We start from the raw sequence: 15632 nt of genomic DNA on the forward strand, positions 1-15632 counted from the left end.
GAGAAAGAGAACTAAATTTTGTTTTTTTAGGTAGTGGTTCGATCATTAGGACTGGTTCTAGTTATATTAACTGTTCATGGTCAGTGAAGAGGGAAAGCACGTAGCATCGATAAAGGAACGGGGGCTTTGCCTTATTTGTTTTTCCTTTTGTTATGTGTTGGCAGAGTCCCTTTTAGAAAGACATTATAATAAAATTAACCATATACGTGAGTATGTATGCTGATCTTCTTCATCTGCACCTGTTTTCAGAGTCTAAGAAGCAACAGTCATTGTGGCGTCGCGGGAAAATACACGATTATATCTTTAGGCACTGTTTCGGCGTACGTCATCGGAGAGAGAGAGAGAAGAGCGAGAGTCGAGATATATAGAGATTAGAGAGAGATAGAGAAGGAGAGAGAGCGAATAGAGGAGAGAGATAGAGAAGAAAAGAAAGAGAGAGATAGCCAGGTACAACATCTTTATTGTCTGACATTATATTGAAATTTCCATGGTTTCTTTACTTTAGATTCAGCTTAAAGATCTTCCATGATTACTTATTCTTCGATCGCGACTAATTAATTAAAACAAACCTTCATTATTGCTAATTAATATTACGCCGAAATTCATAAAAATGTTCATCGTCCTCCTCCGCATCGACTCTAAATGAACTCTGGCCTGCCTAATCCCTTTAGAGTTTCCCGACTGAACCTCACTTTGTGTGAATATATTTGTGATATATATATATGTATATATATTATTTATTTGTTTGTATAATATTATGTATATATATATATATATATTTGTTAAATTAATATAGATATATAATATATATATATACAATATAATATATATATATATATATATATATATATATATATATATATATATATATATATATATATGAATATATATCTATATGGAATATATACTAATATATATATATATATTATTATATATATATATATCTATATGCTATAGGTATCTACATACGTATACTGTTGTTGTCACTCTATATGTCCAAACATTAGATATATAACAGATGATGATAAACATAAGCATATTTTTATATATACCTATATTCAGATAGATCCAATGTATTAATATGTATATATACTTTATATACACATTATAGACACACAACACACACGACACACACACACACCAACACACACACACACACACACACACCCTACACCACACACACACACAACACACACAGCACTATGAGATATGTTCACTATCCAAAAGGCATAAATACTTACGAACGCGAGAAGCTTGAACACCAATTGAACCAACTATCCAAGTCTTAATTTACCCAGCGTACGTCACTCGCCAGTGACAGAACTACCAAAGGATAATTACACAATCGGCAATCAAGGATTTGATATTTAAACCAACATAAGTAAGGCGATTCTGCCCAAAACCAACCAATCATCCTTTCAAATATCAATTAATCATTTTCTTGCAACCAGACTTTTAGATTCTCTTTTCACTCTTTTTCACCGACAGAAGCTTTCAGTTTTAGGAGTGCTACTGGTTCACTGCGACTCGATACCTCTGTTTCGGTTTAATGTTCAACAACATTCTCAGCTCATGCTGGATTATGCAATAGGCAAAACGTATTTGACTGCAGTGCACCTATGGGTCAGTGCCAATCAAACTGGCGCCAGAATTTTTCAAAAGTAGACCGCAGTGGTACAAATGAATCGAACAGGTTGGCTAGTCACGTATATCATCAAATGTCAGTTGTACATCCTGATGACTACCAACCAGTTGAAAAACTACTGATCTAGGAGGATAGAGCTATTAGATAGTCCAGTTAGGTACTTCTGGTCGGCACAGAGATATGATCGTTACCATGGTAGTATTAATATTATCTTAGGGGCGCATATTGTAATCTTGTTTAGGTAATGAACCCCAACCAGGATATCTGACCAAGAAGTACTGTCCAAAAATAGGACTGACGAGAAGTTTCAAGATCTTCAACAAATCTAGAATCTCATTTCGCCAAAAGTACGCCCTGTAATTACTGACCAAGGTAACTACCCCGTGCAAAATATTTAAAGACCAATAACCCGAAAATCTGCTCATCGTCAATCAGATTAGAATGATTCCCAAAATTTTTAATAGAGCGAACATTACGTAGAATATTCACTTTTTTTTTTTTCTTTCATTCAGAGTTGACCTTTAGCAATGAAAACATTTGTCTTCTATATGTAGTTATGCATCAGTGGCAGAACATAATCTACAGGGATGACAAAAAGAATCGATGCCATGATAAAGAATAATGACCTTTTAAGAATATCCTTTATTTCATATACAATTGGAACTGGTGGTTATTTACTGAAAAGAACAAACGACCCCTATAATACGAGAGAACTGCTGACATACGTAAAAGTAGTAAAGAATACAAAAATGGGTATGCAACAATAAACGATTGTAAATATAAGCGGATATAAAGAAACAATACAAAAAAAAAGATTAAGACATTTTTATTCACGAATCCTGCGTATCTAAGAGAGTACAGCTCGACATAGAGAGTGCGATGTGACGTACAGAGAGGGAAAGATATTAATCGGGAATATACAACTGAGAGATAAATAAAACTTGAATTTGACATGGGTTTTTATGTTCCTTTTTAAGTTCTGATTTAGATAAGTTTCCCATTTCAGTCAAGAGTATTTTTCTCTTGCAACTTTGACATTAAATTTGGAATATTAAAAATGCTTGAAAGTCTTGCCTGTGCATTATTCTAGGTTTTGCAATTACGACTAAAACAAGGTACATCAGTGTCAACTATATTTTCTAATAATAAAAGCCGATTTTTTTTCCTGTTTTATAGAAAATTACGGAACATGTCCATTGTCAAATGTTTAATTTTTTTTTTCAATTATTGTCAAGGATAGTTTCCAACACACACACACACCACCACACACACACACACCACATCACACACACACACACACACACACCAAGAGGATGGGTGTCTCAGTGGTAAAAGCGGTGGGGTTTACAATCGCAAGGTCCTGGGTTCACGCCCGTCGCCCCCTCTCTGACGTCAGAATGTAGCAATAGGGAAGGCTCACCCCAGTTCTCGCGGCACACAAGGTATGGCGGCAACACTTTTTGGGAATCACTACGTTCATACAATAATCAAACAGCAATAAATTATAACTTGAATAAGGCGTGGAAATGTAAAATCAATATTTCTGCACCATTCCAATATTAAGGGGAACAGTCAATAAGCAAATCAAATGGAAATTGAATCCGATTCGCACAGTAAAAGAGAGACGGGCATAAGGACAGACAGAGACAGATTATTATAATATATATATATATATATATATATATATTATATATATATATATATGATATAAATATATATTAGAGAAACCACACCACACACACACACACACACAACACACATATATATAGTAGATCATATATATATATATATTATATATATCATATTATATAATATATATCTATATATATATATATGTGTGTGTGTGTGTGTGTGTGTGTGTGGTTTGTGTTTGGTTGGTGTGTGTGTGTAGTGTGTCTGTGTTGTGGTGTTGCGTGTTGTGTTTTGTATGAATCCATGTATATGTATACACACACACACACCCACACACATTATATATTTATACCATATAATATATATATAGATATATATATATATATATATATATGTATATCTATATCTATATATATTAGTTATAGATATATATATATCTATATATATATATATATTATATATATATATATAGAATAAGAGAGAGAGAGAGAAGAGAGGAGGAGAGAGAGGAGAGGAGAGAGAGATGTCGAGACTGTCAAAGGGTGGAAAACCAGAATGTAAGTCTCGGTGAGAGGAGCGATCCAATTGGTTTGCGGTCCAACAGTTTGGAGAGGCATTGCGAATTCATAACTCCTCCTGGGCATGGAAATTTAGAGTGAGGCCAGCAACTTTCACAACACACACCACACACACACCACACACAACACACACCCCACACACACAACACACTCACAGCACAAACACACACACACACACACAACACACACACACACACACCCACACACACTTACCACACACACACCACGCACACACACACACACAACACACACACACATCACACACACACACACACAGAGCTGCAACTTACTGCTTCAACATATTTTCTAAAAATGTCCTCAACTGAAGGAAATAAAATATAACAAAAGATAAAGTGTAATGATGACTCGTGTTAAAAACTGGGAAGGATTAGAATAGCTATGAATTTAAATATACTATCTAGTGAATTAAGGTATAAAAGTTAGAAAAGTAAAAAGACTTTCGAGTCTTAAAAAGAAAACACATAAAATCGAAAAGAAAAAGAAACGAAAACGCTTATAAAAATGGAAACTTCACTAAAACTGCTAAAACAAAATAGAAAAAATTATTATTTTATTATTATTGTATTACTTATTATGACTATTATATTCTTATTATTATTATTTTATTATTTATTATTATTATTTTATTTTATTATGTTGTTATTCTTATTATTATTATTATTATGTATTAATTATCATCATCAGTCATTATCATTATTATTATTATATTTATTATTTTATCATTATTACGTTTTTAATGCCATTTTCCTATCGTTACTGTTCTTACTATCATTATCACTATTTTCATTTATGTATTGTTAGATCTTTAAAAATTATGTATACTGAACATATTCTTCTTTCTTTTAACGGTCGGTTCAATGTCTGAGCCGCCGGGGTCACCAGCATGTTACTGTAATTGTTGTTTTCATGTTGTGATGCTCTTGGTGTGTGTACGTGGTAGGGTCCCCGTTTCCTTTTCCACGGAAGGCTATATATATAATAATATATATATATATCCATATAATTATATATAATATATATATTTTATATATATATATATTTTTTTTTTTTTTTTTTTTTTTTTTTTTTTTTTTTTTTTTTTTTTTTTTTTTTTTTTTTTTCGGTAGGTTCATGTTTGAGCCGCCGTGGTCACAGCATGATACTTAATTGTAGTTTCCATGTTGTGATGTATACTTATGCATTTATTCCCAAGGAGGGTTTTAATCATCAAAACATACTGAAATATATGTATGTGTTAAAAAAAAATCAATATACCACATACGATTACACGCACTCGCAATTGATTAGAAACAAGCATTATAGAAAATGAATAAATAAAAAATATCCTCTCATCTGTATTCCATACAGGAGCGATTTTTTGAAGCAACATAGATTTGACTCGACCGTACATCTGACAAGTAACAGAGATCTATACCTCGACTCTGTTCGGCGGGAAAATTGTGAATATATGGACTTGTCAAGTACACAAGGGGAGAGTTTTTTCAAAGGGAAGAAAGGGGAGAAAGTGTACGGGTGAACAGGAGAGAGAGAGAGAGAGAGAGAGAGAGAGAGTGTACATACATACATAAAATATTATAATTTTATATATATATATATTATTAATATATATTATAATATATATTATATATATATATATATATATATTTTGTGTGTGTGTTTTGTGTGTTTTGTGCTTTGTGTTTTGTGTGTGTGTTTGTGGGGTTTTGTGTGTGTGTGCGTGCGTGCGTGTGTGAATATACACACGCATATGGACCATCGCAGCAGTCATATATATATATATATATATATATATATTTTATATATATTATAATTTTATATATATATGTTTTTTTATATAACATATATATATATATATATATATTATTTTATTATATATATTATATATTATATATATATATATATATATATATACAGGTATCGTTAGAAAAGTCATGGAAAAGATGTTAGTGCCCAAAACCACAGTTGATTAGGAAGGGCATCTCGCAGGCATGGGGGAGGCTGCCAATAACTTTCCCAAAAGGGAATTGAGAGAGGCCCTATTCATGCAGTTAAATGAAAGTTTTGTTCGAAAAGAAGAAGAAGAAGAAGAAAAGAAGAAGAAAAGAAGAAGAAAAAAAAGAAGGAAAAAATATATATATATATACAAATATGTATTTTATATATTATATATATATATAAATATATATATATATATATATATATATATATATATATATATATATATATATAATAAAATATATACTATAATTAAAATAATATATATATATACTATATTAAAAATATATATAGAATATATAAAAGTATACACACCACACACACACACCAATATATATATATATATAATTAATATATATATATATATATATATATATATTTTATACATACACCCCCCATATATATATATATATATATATAATATATATATAATATATAAAATATATGTAATATATATATATATATATATATACACACACCCACATACACAACCCCTCCACATATATAAATACATATATATATATATATATATATATATATATATATATATATATATATATATAAAATATACCCTATTTGTTTTTGTGTGTGTACACACACATACATATATATGTGTGTTGTGTGTACACACACACCCCAAAACAACCAAATCACACACACACACCACCAACACACACACACACACACACACCACACACCACATATATATATATTATTATTATATTATAATATATATATATTTTAACTTGTGTGTGTTGTGTGTGTGTGTGTGTTTTGTTGTGTGTGGTGTGTGTGTGTGTGTGTGTGTGTGTGTATATATATACCCCACATATGTGTGTGTGTGTGTAGTGTGTGTGTGTGTGTGTGTGTGTGGTGGTGTGTGTGTGTGGTTGTGTGTGGTGTTATATATAATTATATATAAGACTATATATCATATATAATATATATATTGTAAATATATAGATATACGAATATATATATAGATATATAATGTGATATATATAGATAAACACACACACGCACATTTCTGTGTGTTAGATGTATAGATATGTAAATATGTGGTATACTATAGAATATATATATATATAATATATATATATATATAATTTATATACTAGATAGACATATATGTGGTTATATATATATATAGAGAAAAATAAGAATATATATATATAGAGAGTATAGATTGTATATATTATAAGATATGATAGACTATAAGATATATAATATATTTAGATACGATTATATATATAGAGATGATACAACCATACATACATACATAAATACACACATACCAAACATACAAACACACACCCACACACAAACACAACACACACATTACACCACACACTAACACACACACCACACACACACACACACACACACACCACACACACACAGAGTTCCACAGCTTGTGAGGTAGAGAGTGTTGTGTATAAACAGTATAAGGTTGACAGAGTTGGCAGGCTACTGATTTTCATTGAAGCTTTGCAGTACGTTATCAGCAAATTACGTACTTTAATGGTTTCTATGACCTTTTAGCTGAAATAACAAAAATAACTTCCTAAAAATCTAAATTGAGGGAGTTAAACTTCGAAATCTCGTATTTTGTTAGCGCCCATTATACCACATCAAATAATGTACCAACGGGTTAGAGCGTTCGGGATGCTACAAAAAAGGCCTTATTTATCGATGTATATACATGCTATCTCTGTCACGGTATGTATTAACTGAAATTCTAGCGCTCCTCAGTTATGATGATTTGATGCGGATTTTCTCAACATAGGATTTTTTTTTTTTTTTTTTTTATTCATTCGATTCTCTCTCTATCTCTTCCTGTAACCCAGAATCCGAAATGTTTGTGATCGGATCCCACGCCACAGTGTAACATATGTTACAAAAAATGTAGGCAAAAACGAAATCCTTTAAGCTCTGGAGCGCAAACAGGGCGACATTAAAATAGAGGAAACTCTCAGCAGGACGAAACCATACGCAGAGGGCGTCTTCTACCTGCGATGCATACACTGTAGAATAGCCTTGCTCTTAATCCAGACAGTAACATGAAAAACACTCAAGGAGAAAATCCAAGTATCTACGCCATAATTAACAAGTAACGACTGTTTCAAAAATCGATTATGGTTCGCGCAAGATAGAGAGACGCCATACTATGAGTTCTGGAGGACAGTCGCTGTCGCCATTTTTGTTTTTGTTTGTGTGGATTAACCCCGAAACGGCTATCTTAGTTTAATTATGACTGGAGCTAATCTTTTAGATAACCCCAATTTAAAGGGTAAAATAAAGCATCAAAAATTACGTATTTTTCTTATTGCAATTTGACAAAACTAACCCCTTTTATCTTTTAAGTTTTAAAGCGCGCACACACACACCCCACAACACACACAACACACACACACACACACCACACACACACACACACACCACACACACCCACACACAACAAACACACATAGCACACACTATACATACAGCCCCTACATAAAAAGGGATGATATATTTTGAATGACCCCAAAAGGTTTTTTACTTTTCTGCATAGTTAAAGTTTATTTAATACCCTTTAAATTGGGATTAAATGTTATGAAAAACGATGAAATAAGTATAAGGGAACATTATTGCAACTGAGCCCACTTGGCAAAAATCATTCCTGCCTTTCTCTCCTTCTCTCTCTCGTTCTCTCTGTCTCTCTCTTTTTCCCCTTCTAAAGGAATACCTCTGCCATCCAAAAACTGAGAATAAGTACGCTTTTTGGTAATCAGCTGGTAAAAAACAGAGAGAAAAAACATTGTTTTTTTTTTTTTTTGGATGAAAGGTTTAAAACTGTTTTTTGATTGCTTTAGATGAAGAAGGTAGAGAAAGAGACAGAAAGAGGGAGAGAGAGAGAGAGAGAAAAGAGAGAGAAAAAGGGGAAGGAAAGAGAGCGAAGAGAGAGAGGGGAGGAGAGAGGCGAGAGAGAGGAGAAGAGAGATGAGAGAAAAGAGAGAGAGAGAGGGGAGGAGAGAGAGAGAGAGAGAAAGAGAGAAGAGAGAGAGAGGGAAGAGAGAAAAGGGGAATGAGAGAAGAGAGAGAAGAGAGAGAGAAGAGAAGGAAGAGAAGAAGAGAGAGAGAGAGAAGAGAGAGAAGAGAGAGGGGAAGAGAGAGAGAGAGAAGAGGAGAAAAAGAGAGGAGAGGAGAGAGAGAGAGAGTGAGAGAGAGAGAGAGAGAGAGAAAAGGAGAGAGGAGAGAGAGAGAGAGAGAGAGAGAGAGGCAGGCATAGAGAGCGAACGTGTGTGTGGAGCTCCGCATAAAATTTCAAATTCAGCTTACTTACTCACTTGAGAATGATTTGACTTGTATAGGTCTAAGAATATACCAGGATGCCTGGAAACTAATAACTACCCTAATACAGACCACAAGTCTTCTGATATTTTGAAATATTCTCTCTGGATACTTGAGTCCTGCCCACCGAGGCCTTGTTTGCATCGTCACGCCCGCCTCGAACTCCCAAGCTAACCTCACTCACCGGAACTCAAACCCCGCCAAGTGGGACTCGCACCTCCACCGTGACAGTTTGGTCACATCTTTTCTTTTTCTCCTACTTTACTTGTTTTCATTTTTTCTGCTCCCAACTCTCCCACTAGATAATTGTTAAGGTTCGGTGGACCCGAGAGGAGAACTCAATCTCTTGTGAATTGACACAGTCCGGCCTCCCAACCCGCCAGCAATTATCACCCACCCAGTGAATTGCGACATTAAAGAAAAAGTTACAGCCAGAAATGACGAGGAAGCGAAGAAAAATAAGAAAGAAAGAAAGAAAGAAAAAATCTAGTTGAGGGCCAGCAACAGGCGTCACGTGCTTATCGAATGATGTTGCCATAGGATGAGCAAATGCTTAAAATGAATATTTAATGTAATTAGAGTATATTAGGTATGACGTAAAATAAATTGTTGTGCAATAGTGTTTTTGATAAGAAAACAGTTTGAAAAAAATCAGTGGAAAAAGAAGGGAAAGGATAAAAAAAAAATCGATTTGGCAACTCAGCGGCACATAGGCCGTTACTGTCAACAAACCAGCCTTGCCTCACCCCGTTCTCACTCCCCGGTAAAACCCGCGCATATAATCAGCGGAAGCACCAAATCAAGAAAATTAAAACAAAACAAATGGTCTTCAAAAAATCATAACCCATATCAAGATAAAACGTGAAAATGACGAATGTAAGCTTTTGTTGCACATGCTCAACACGAAACTGTATACGATGCGTGTGTGTAGTAAATCAAAGGACATGCACAAACTGTCGAAGAGGTCCACTGTGTCAAAATCAAAATCAAAGTCAAAACGGGGACACTGACGACACACAAATTAGAGAAAGTGGTGGCAGAAACTTGGCAGATGAGAGTAATACAAGCATAACGTCAACCGGGCAAGACCTTCCCGCCGGGCGATACTGGCAAACCCACAATCTGGAAGAGGCGATTGCTTTGACCAACGAAATCTACGATAAAATTATCACATTCAGCCCAAATCTTTTTGAAATTCCCAAATGCAATGCAACAAGAGAATTCATAAAAGAAATCAATTTCTTACTTCGCGAATATATCAATGTATGCATCTTCAACCGCTTACTCTGAAAGCTATCGCTGCTCTACCCCAGCTCATCTGTCAGATATCCCATGGCCGGTCAAAAACAGCTAAGGACATCAAGGCTGTGCGAAGAAGGATGGAAAAGTGGAAGAGAGGAGAAGTAAGAGAGCTTCTAACTGAAGCAGAAGCACTACAAAAGAAACGAATGAAAACATGGAAAAAAGTGAAAGAGAAGGACACAACGGCCAAATTCTCGGGCATGATGAAACAAGGGAAAGTGTCAATGGCGATAAGAGCACTGGCACTAGATGATGCAGCAGGGACCTTGCCCTTAAATGACACTACGCGCAAGGCACTCAGGGACAAGCACCCCCCAGCGAGAGAAGCCGCTCCCGATACAATATACTGAGGAACCTACATCCCACCACCAGCAGCAATATTTGATAGAATTACAGGTGAAGATATCAGGAAACACGCCCTCCACACAAACGGTGCAGCTGGACCCTCAGGAATGGATGCCAAAGCCTGGAAGAGCATACTAAGCCATGCGAGAGGTAGTGTTGCGAATGACCTTTGCAACACGATTGCAGCCATGGCAAGAAAAATGGCAACTGACACCTGCCAAGATATAGAGGCCTTCACTGCTTGTCGTCTCATTGCCCTTGATAAGCCAGGCTGCCGCCCTATTGGTGTCGGTGAAGTGCTAAGGCAAATAGTAGGGAAGGCAATCATGGAGGTGACAAAAGACGATATTAAGGCTGCAGTAGGAAACCTGCAAGTTTGTGCTGGACAGAAGGCAGGAGGTGAGGCAGCAGTGCATGCAATGAGAACCATATACAGTGACCCTGACTGTGATGCAGTGCTGTTGGTGGATGCAACAAACGCCTTTAACAACATGAACCGTCAAGCAGCAATCCATAACACCAGGATAAAATGCCCCAGTCTGGCGATGTACATAGAGAATTTATACAGAAAACCAGCCAAACAATTTATATGTGACAGACACACAGGAAATTCTGACACCATTGAATCTGCAGAGGGCACAACCCAAGGCGACCCAGTGGCAATGGCTATGTATGCCATTGGTCTATTAAGACTGCAGGACCATATAAGCCATGAAAAAACTCAGAATGAAACAAGTGGCCTATGCAGATGACCTGGCAGGTGCAGGAAAAATAAATGACCTGAGGAAATGGTGGGACCTGATTCAACGACATGGACCACCACAAGGCTACCATCCAAATGCCCAGAAGTCCATATTAATTGTAAAACCGGAAACATTGAACAAGCAAAAGAATGTTTTGGAAACTGGAGATACAAATTAATGAAGGTGGAGAGAAGTATCTTGGAGCGTCCTAGGAACTGAACAAACAAAAGAAATTTTTGTGAAATCCAGAGTAGAAGGATGGATGGGGGAGATCAAACGATAGCTAATATCGCAAAAGAAGAACCACATGCTGCCTATACTGCATTCACCTTTGGCTTGAAACACAAGTGGAAATATCTGATGAGGACAGTACCAAACATAGGACACGTCCTACAGCCCATAGAACACACCATCAAGAGGGATTTCATCCCAGCCCTCTCAGGTGGGCGAAACCCTACAGATTTAGAGAGGGCCATCCTGGAGCTGCCGCCAAGAATGGGAGGCATGGGAATCACCAACCCATGCAAAATATCAGACACAGAGCATCAGAACTCCGTACGACTAACAGGCCATTTGACGCAGCATATAGTAAGCCAGACCAGACAAGGGGAAATAAACGAGGCAGAACAGAAAAAAATGATATTAGAAATAACGAAGACTAGGGAAGAAAACCAAAAAGCTGAATTAGAGAATATATTATCACGGTTATCAGAGGACCAGCAGAGAAGAATGCAGATGGCACAGGAAGTGGGGGCATCCAACTGACTCACGGCACTACCTATTAAAGCCACAGGTTTTAGCCTAAATAAGCAAGAATTTTTTGATGCCTTGGCTTTAAGGTATGGCTGGCATATGGATGGACTTCCACAATCTTGTTGGTGTGGCTCCCCCTTCAACACAAATCACGCCATGATTTGTAAGACGGGAGGATTTGTCGTCATACGGCATGATGAAGTCAGGGACCTCACTGCCCAAATGCTCAGGGAAGTCTGCCATGACGTGAGGATGGAACCAGAACTACTGCCGACTGGAGGAAGAAGCTTCACCCTGAGATCGGTAAACACCTCAGAGGATGCTCGGCTAGACATCAGCGCCAGAGGATTTTGGGCCCGAGGCCAGAGAGCATTCTTCGATGTAAGGGTCTTTAATCCTATGGCGCAGAGCAACAGGGACCAGGATCTCCATGCTGCCCACGGAAGGCATGAAAACGACAAGATCCGAGAATATGGAGAACGTGTAGAGAAGTGGAAACAAGGGACTTTCACGCCCCTTGTATTCACGACCACAGGAGGAATGGCACCAAGGGCAAAGGCCTTCTACGCTATCCTGGCACAGCAACTGGCAGACAAGAAACAACAATCAAGAAGCTGTGTCACAGCGTGGATGAGATGCCGCCTGTCGTTCTCTCTCCTGAGATCTTCTATCCTCTGCCTTCGTGGGACACGATCAAAGCCGCCACTCTACGCCAGCGTGAGAGACACCGACTTCGAGGAGACGGTGGAAGAAAGTAGATTAAGGGAAAATCTATTGTAATATGTATATATCCTTTAGCGAAATAAAGATTAACAAAGAAGAAAATAGTGGATGATGGCCAAAGCCATTGGCGAGGTCGGGGCCAATGGACTGTATTGTGAACGGTAATACATATACGTTTTCACAACACAGTTTCTTTAGAATGGAGGCTGATTTTCTGAAAAAAAAAGAAAGAGAGGAGAGAGAGAGAGAGAAAGAGAGAAAGAGAGAGAGACAGACAGACAGACAGAGACATAGAGAGAGAAAGGAATGAGAGAGAGAGAGAGAGGAGAGAGAGGGTGGGTGAATGAGAGAGAGAGACCGTAAATTATAGATTAGTCTAATGACTCAAGGATGCATATGATAATATCTTTCCAACATAACTTTACCTTCGAAATCTAAGGCAGCCAATTTGCCAGACAGTTACAAGTAATTATTCTAAGATCATTCGCATTTGCTGAGATCATTGATGTTCACAACACAGTGCATTTCTCATTCTCAAGCGTACCCCGCCTTTCTCACTCTCTTTGTCTGCCCCCCCTCCTCTCTCTCCTTGTCTGCCTCCTCTCTCTCTCTCTCTCTCTCTCTCTCTCTCTCTCTCTCTCTCTCTCTCTCTCTCTCTCTCTCTCTCTCTCTCTCTCTCTCTCTCTCTCTCTCCTTTTTTCTCTGTCTCTCTCCATTTCTTTTTCTTTTTCTTCTTCTTCTTCTTCTCTTCTTCTTCTTCTTCTTCTTCTTGTCTTCTTCTCTCTCTCTCTCTCTCTCTCTCTCTCTCTCTCCCAGCGAAACCTGACATGCGAGATTAGGTTATTTTCGGTTGTATTAAGGTAAGGCCTCGACAAATTTGGTTCCTTTGGTAACAAGGAAAGTGAAAGGTCGAGGTCGGGAAGATTGGGTGAGAAATAGAGTAAATTGTTTAGTATTGGTGCTAGGGTTTTATTAGTGTAAGATGAAATAACCAAGAAATCCCGCATTCCAAGTGTAATAAATAACAAAATAACCTTCGTATCATTAGCAGAGAAAGAGATAAATAAACTGCCTTGCGCATTTTCCCTAAATATCTGAGCCTTGGCGATAACTAATATATTGATCGCTATTAGTTGATTTTGTTGATAATTAACATTGATGATACGTGCTATAATTTTGATGGTGAATTCGCTAAAGTGTTTAATGCTTGGAAGTAATGTAGTTTTATTCAGACTATGATTCCTTCGCTGAAGTTTAGATGTGGTTGGATCAATTTGTTAATTTGCGTTGGAGTTCCTTAGGGCACGAGTTTCCAATTTCCTGTTAGGGGACGAGGCTATTCTGAAGGCAAGGCATTTACTACAGGAGCATAAGCCACGAGAGAGAGAGAGAGAGAGAGAGAGAGAGAGAGAGAGAGAGAAGAGATAAGAGAGAGAGAGAGAGAGAGAGAGAGAGAAGGGGGGGGAGAGAGAGAGAGAGAGAGAGAGAGAGAGAGAGAGAGAGAGAGAGAGAGAGAGAGAAAGAGAGAGAGAGAGAGAGGAGAGAGGAGAGAGAGAGAGAGAGAGAGAGAGAGAGAGAGAGAGAGAGAGAGAGAGAGAGAGGGAGAGAGAGAAATATATATACATATATATATATATATATATATATATATATATATATATATATATATATATATATATATATATATATATATATATAGAGAGAGAGAGAGAGAGAGAGAGAGAGATGGGGGGGGGGGGAGGATAGGGGTGAAACAAACAGACAGAGGGGAGGAGAAGAGCGAAACAGACAGAAAGAAACTACAGGTAGGCAGATTAAATAACAGAAACAATGACGCAATACATTGTCTCTACCGCCATCTTTATTTTAACAATAGTAATATTGTCGACATTACTTTTTGCTGTACTTTTCAGTGTGTTTCATTGTTTACTTATATAACTCAAGTGCTTGGCTTTTCTCTCGCTTTGATTCCTTTAATATTTTATGAAATAGCACAGATTTAGGAAACGAATGATATTATCTCGTTAACGCTTTAGAATGATCATACAGACTATTTCATCCCGTATCCCAGTTTCTGTGAACATAACGTAATTCCTAACTGCATTAATTACTCTCACATTATCGGCCAATGTTCTGAATTCTTGATATTTCAACCCTCGATGTGCTCTCTCAATTATCCATAGAAACGGCTTCGATGCAGTGTGTCTCTCTTTCACTCTCTCTCTCTCAGACTATTACCGCGTGATGCCTCTTTATGTCCCTATCTCTCTCCCTCTTATCGCCCCTTTCTTTCCCACACTCTTTCCCGTCAAAAGACATCTTACTGCCAGCCACAGCTCCCTTGAAACTTGAAACTGCTCCCCGGACACGCGTCTCTCTTTCTCAGACTCTTTTACTGCGCGATGTCTCTTTATGTCTCCACCTCTCTCTCCCTCTTACCACTCTTTTCCCTTTCCCCTCCCCTGCCATCCCCAAGCAGTCCGTTTTTCGCGCTCTCATATTTATTCTTTCTTCGTCTTCATCTTCCTCTTTATCCCCATTTGCCTGAGTCCTATTCTCACC

At 37.1% G+C, this 15632-nt stretch overlaps 1 protein-coding gene across 1 annotated transcript; it reads left to right on the top strand.

Moving 5' to 3' along the window:
• Nucleotides 1-12446: 12446 nt before the first annotated feature.
• On the top strand, nucleotides 12447-13188 carry LOC119578044 (the record flags this gene model as incomplete). The annotated part of the gene is given in 1 exon segment (XM_037925771.1): nucleotides 12447-13188. A coding segment is annotated over 1 exon segment (681 nt).
• Nucleotides 13189-15632: the final 2444 nt, after the last annotated feature.

Source organism: Penaeus monodon, chromosome 2 (genome assembly GCF_015228065.2).
Source record: "Penaeus monodon isolate SGIC_2016 chromosome 2, NSTDA_Pmon_1, whole genome shotgun sequence".
Taxonomy (NCBI): Eukaryota; Metazoa; Arthropoda; class Malacostraca; order Decapoda; family Penaeidae; genus Penaeus; species Penaeus monodon.